Below are 4,139 nucleotides of genomic sequence, written 5' to 3' on the forward strand. Positions count from 1 at the left end.
ATGATATCCATCTGATTTCTGACAGACTTTGTTCCTCCACCTCTTATTTAGTCTTTCCACCATTTGCAGTTAGAAATCATTGGACATCCCACCTGGTGATCAAGGAAAGTGACAAACTCTATTCTAGATGGCTTTCCAAGTTATATCACATTTTGGCAGGACCCAAATGGTCACCTAACACAAGTAAAATGTCTTTTGTCATTGTTATTAGTTGTGAAGTCGTGGCCAACCCATTGCAACCCCCATGGACAACGTTCCTCCAGGCCTTCCTGTCCTATACCATCTTCTAGAATCCATTTAAGTTCATGCCTACTGCTTCAGTGACTCCATCCAGCCACCTCATTCTCTGTCATCCCCTTCTTCTATTGCCCTCCATCTTTCCCAGCATTAGGCTCTTCTCCAGTGAGTCCTTTCTTCTTTGTCATCTGTAGTGCTTGAATTGCTGATTAACAGTCCATTACGTTTAAGAAAGCCCACTCAGGGTCTTATTATCTCCCAGGTCTGCAGCACAGAAGATGTCTGGACCACAGATGTGCCTGCCTTCCTGGTTTCTTCTGGTCATGTGCTTCAGCCATCCTTTAATCACGGTTGTTGGTTTACAGCAAAACCTGAAGAATGAGATGTTCCACTTCTATCAGATGTTCATGCTTGCAGAGGGCAAGGAAACGACAATCTTTCTCTCAAAAGGGACACCTCAACGGTGAGGCGCCCGTTCTTTCCTTTCCATTTTGGGTAGATTCCACAGTCACTTTCTTCTACAGAACGATTTCTGGTTATGGGTTTGAGATTAAGGTCTTCTGTCCAAAGGTTTGTTTTACGACATCCCTCAGGTTCCCAAACTGCGTTCAGAGGGAATAACTTCAGCAATGAAGTGTTGTTTTGCCACGGACCTCGGAGAAGGTTTTCAAAAACCAACTTCCCATGGAGCTCTGCCCTTCCCACCTTTATGGGAAGGTGCTTTGATTCTCTTGAGATTGATCAAACTTATGTTTCCAAAATAAAATATTCACAGGAATTCTTTTAGCTAAATAACTCCATTAAATTCTGACTGCATCATTTACATTAAAGTCATTTGGGGGGAGTTTTTTCTGCCTTCTGTGATGTAAAATGAAAAACAACATCCAATCGTTTCCAGGTGCTATTTTGTTCCAAAAGAAAGCAAGATCTCTGCATTCTTCACGGTGAGGATCACTCCATGTGATGTCCCCATTGAGTGGAGTATATGGGTCCCTAAGACATCGGCAAACTATTTTGGAAAAACAATTTCTGGTAAGCAAGACGGAAGGTGAAAATATCTCTCTCTCTCTCTCTCTCTCTCTCTCTCTCTCTCTCTCTCTCTCTCTCTCTCTCTCTCTCAGCTTTTCCTTCTTCCATTCCATTTCTCTTAACAAGATCTAGATAGTGTATGAAAGGAAGATTGTCTTAAGATTCATTTGGAACCTGATTTGTAACAACTAATAACCAACAAGATTTCTATCCATAATTAAAACTTTTAATATTAAAAGTCTCAGCACCAGCAAAATCCCTGCTGGGACTGGAAGCTAAGCAGGATCAGGCCTGGTTAATACTTGGAGGGGAGACTCCAAGAGGTAGCCTAGACTAGAAAGTAAAAAAAAAAAAAAACAATTGCAGAAGGCAGCAACAGAAACCGCTTCCATTGTACTCTCTGGAAAATTCCATAGACTTCAAGCTCAACTTAAACATGACCTGAAGGTTGTTTTCAGATTCCCAGAACCAAAACAGACAAAAGTGTAGACTTCCTCAAGGTATCTTACATTGTATTCACCGGTCAATGTATGCCTTTCCCATCTCTTGTCAACTTTAAAAGCTTTCCCGTCTTCTGTTTCATCGACAGATAATTCGAATGCTCAGGAAGTCCTCCGATTCAAGAAGGACCCCAAGATGGCGTGGACTCTCTTTAGTTATCGAGGCAACTCGGTGGAAACCTACACAGGGGCGTCTCACCTTTCCACAGTCTACATGCTTGAATTCCTCTCCATTGAGAGAGACACCCAGATTAAAGCATATTTGACCACGGACCCCAGATCTGATCACTTTTATCCGGAACTGCCAATGGATCCCCGCATTGACGTCGTTGGGATTGGCCCCACCGCAGTAACTCTGGCTTGGAAGCAGAGTCCAAGTGCCCTGCCACCCCAAGGAAACATTCATTATTGTCTCCTGGCGAATGAAAACTACAATTTCAAGTCTTTATGTGCAGCAGAAACGGCAACGCAACCTTCGGGGGTGAAACGGTCTCCTACTTTGGTGGTCTCTCCCTCCGCAGGTAGCCTCACATCTCAGGAACTGCAGGCCCCGTCCAAGAGCGAATTCAGCATAAGTGACACAGGTCGCGACGCACGAGTGAAACAAGTCTGTGTGGGACTCGCAAACACCTACACAGTGTCCCACCTGACTCCTGGCGTTCAGTACTACTTTGATGTTTTTGCCGTCAATTTCCTCACCAACACCAGTGCTGCTTACACCGGAACCTTTGCCCGCACTCTTGGAAATCCTGAGCCCAATGTGAGCAAACTGAAGGACGGGAAGATGATTCAGCTGAGACTGGATGGCAGGAAATGGCCCTTTTACAATTTGCTGTACCAGGCAATGCAGAAGCGGGTTCAATTTGCCTTCCAGTCTTGCAGTGGGCAACTCTATTTGGAAATATCCAAGGGCGGGGAAGTGCTGATGTCAGAGAGATTTGCTGGCTTGAGGCACTTCACCCTGAAAGGAAGGTTGGGAGATACCTACCTGGTCCATCTCCGGTCCACTGAGACTTCAGCTGCATCCGTGAAGGTTCAGGTGTCCTCTCTCTTCCACAGGCCTTTCTTCCCAGCTCTGCCAGAGAGTTTAAAAATCAGATCCTTGAACAAACTGAGAAGCTGTCATTCTGTCACCATCGCCTGGCTTGGAACTCAGGAACTGAGCAAGTATTGCATCTACAAGAAGGAGATTGAGGAGGACCAAACCTGGGTGGCCACCCGGAAGGTTGATCGGTGCTCTGGGCCAGAGTCGAGGCAGAAGAGCGAAAAAGTGCTCTGCAAATTCTTCCACGGTCTCAATCTGCGGCGAGCTGTGACTACCGAAACCATCAGGGGCCTGGAAGCAGGAACGGCCTACCTTTTCGATGTGTATCTCGTTGGATCCTCGGGGATCCCCATCCGCTATTACAGCAAAGTGGTGAAGACAAGGAAGAGATGCTGAGCCTCTTCAAACAACCGAGGAGAGGTAAAACTGGAGAAACACCAGACAAAAGCAACATCAGAATGAACTGAGGACACACAATTGTGTTTGAAATGGCAAGGTCTGAAACGGACACCCGAGCTTGGAAAAATAGATTTGCCCCCTATCACCCCTCTCCTTTGACGCAGAGGCTCCTCCCGATAATAAAACACCTGCCCCGGGAATTAAATCATTCTTTTTCAAACCCAAGCCTACAAAATCAAAAACCTGAAGGATGCCTCTTTTGTAAGGTCAAATCCTTTTGCTTTGTCTTCCAGTTTAACACCTGTCAGAAAGTTTATGGGAGACAAAGTCTACGGGACTGCAAGAGAATATAAAAGGAGAAATACGATCGCTAGAGGGCGGTACAATATTAGTCAAAGCAAGAGTAACATCATGCAATAGCTTAGTCCGGGTTAAGACACCCAAACAAAGGCGGTGAAGAGTGGGTGTGTCTTGTAGTAGGATCCCAGCTAGATCCAGTGGAGCTCCTTTCCAGAAGTTAGGAACAGAACCGCAACTTAGCCTCCCAGTGGAAAAGAGCAGTAAGAAACTTCTGAAGTTCTTCCCCTGCCAACATGTAGAGAGATTGATGGGCAGCCGACGTGATCCAGGGCCTTCGGAGGGTTAGAGATGAGCTCAGCTCCCTTTTCCATCAGAAGCTCCTTTCACCGTCACGGCCACGCTAGGTCTTTCTTTCTTCATTTGAAAAATGAGAATAAACGCTGGCAATGTTAAAATGTGTGGGCTTCGATTCCAAGAATGAACGGTCAGCTATAAAGGATCCTGTGAAAGTGCTAGGCCAAGACATGGAGGAAGAAAAGAGAGTACATCAAAGCAAATTCAGAAGGAAGGAAGGAAGGGAGGGAGGGAGGGAGGGAGGGAGAGGGGGAGAGGTAGGAAGGAAGGGGAGG

The 4,139-nt window shown here is 45.9% G+C and overlaps 1 protein-coding gene across 1 annotated transcript; it reads left to right on the forward strand.

Moving 5' to 3' along the window:
* Positions 1-602: 602 nt before the first annotated feature.
* Positions 603-3,207, forward strand: LOC107299010 (protein NDNF-like; the record flags this gene model as incomplete). The annotated part of the gene is made up of 3 exons (XM_015828374.2): positions 603-700; positions 1,136-1,269; positions 1,856-3,207. Coding segments are annotated over 3 exons (1,584 nt in total), but the record flags the coding sequence as incomplete, so codon positions are not given.
* Positions 3,208-4,139: the final 932 nt, after the last annotated feature.

The sequence above is a fragment of the Protobothrops mucrosquamatus genome, unplaced genomic scaffold (genome assembly GCF_001527695.2).
Source record: "Protobothrops mucrosquamatus isolate PMUCROS unplaced genomic scaffold, P.Mucros_1.0 scaffold4432, whole genome shotgun sequence".
Taxonomy (NCBI): Eukaryota; Metazoa; Chordata; class Lepidosauria; order Squamata; family Viperidae; genus Protobothrops; species Protobothrops mucrosquamatus.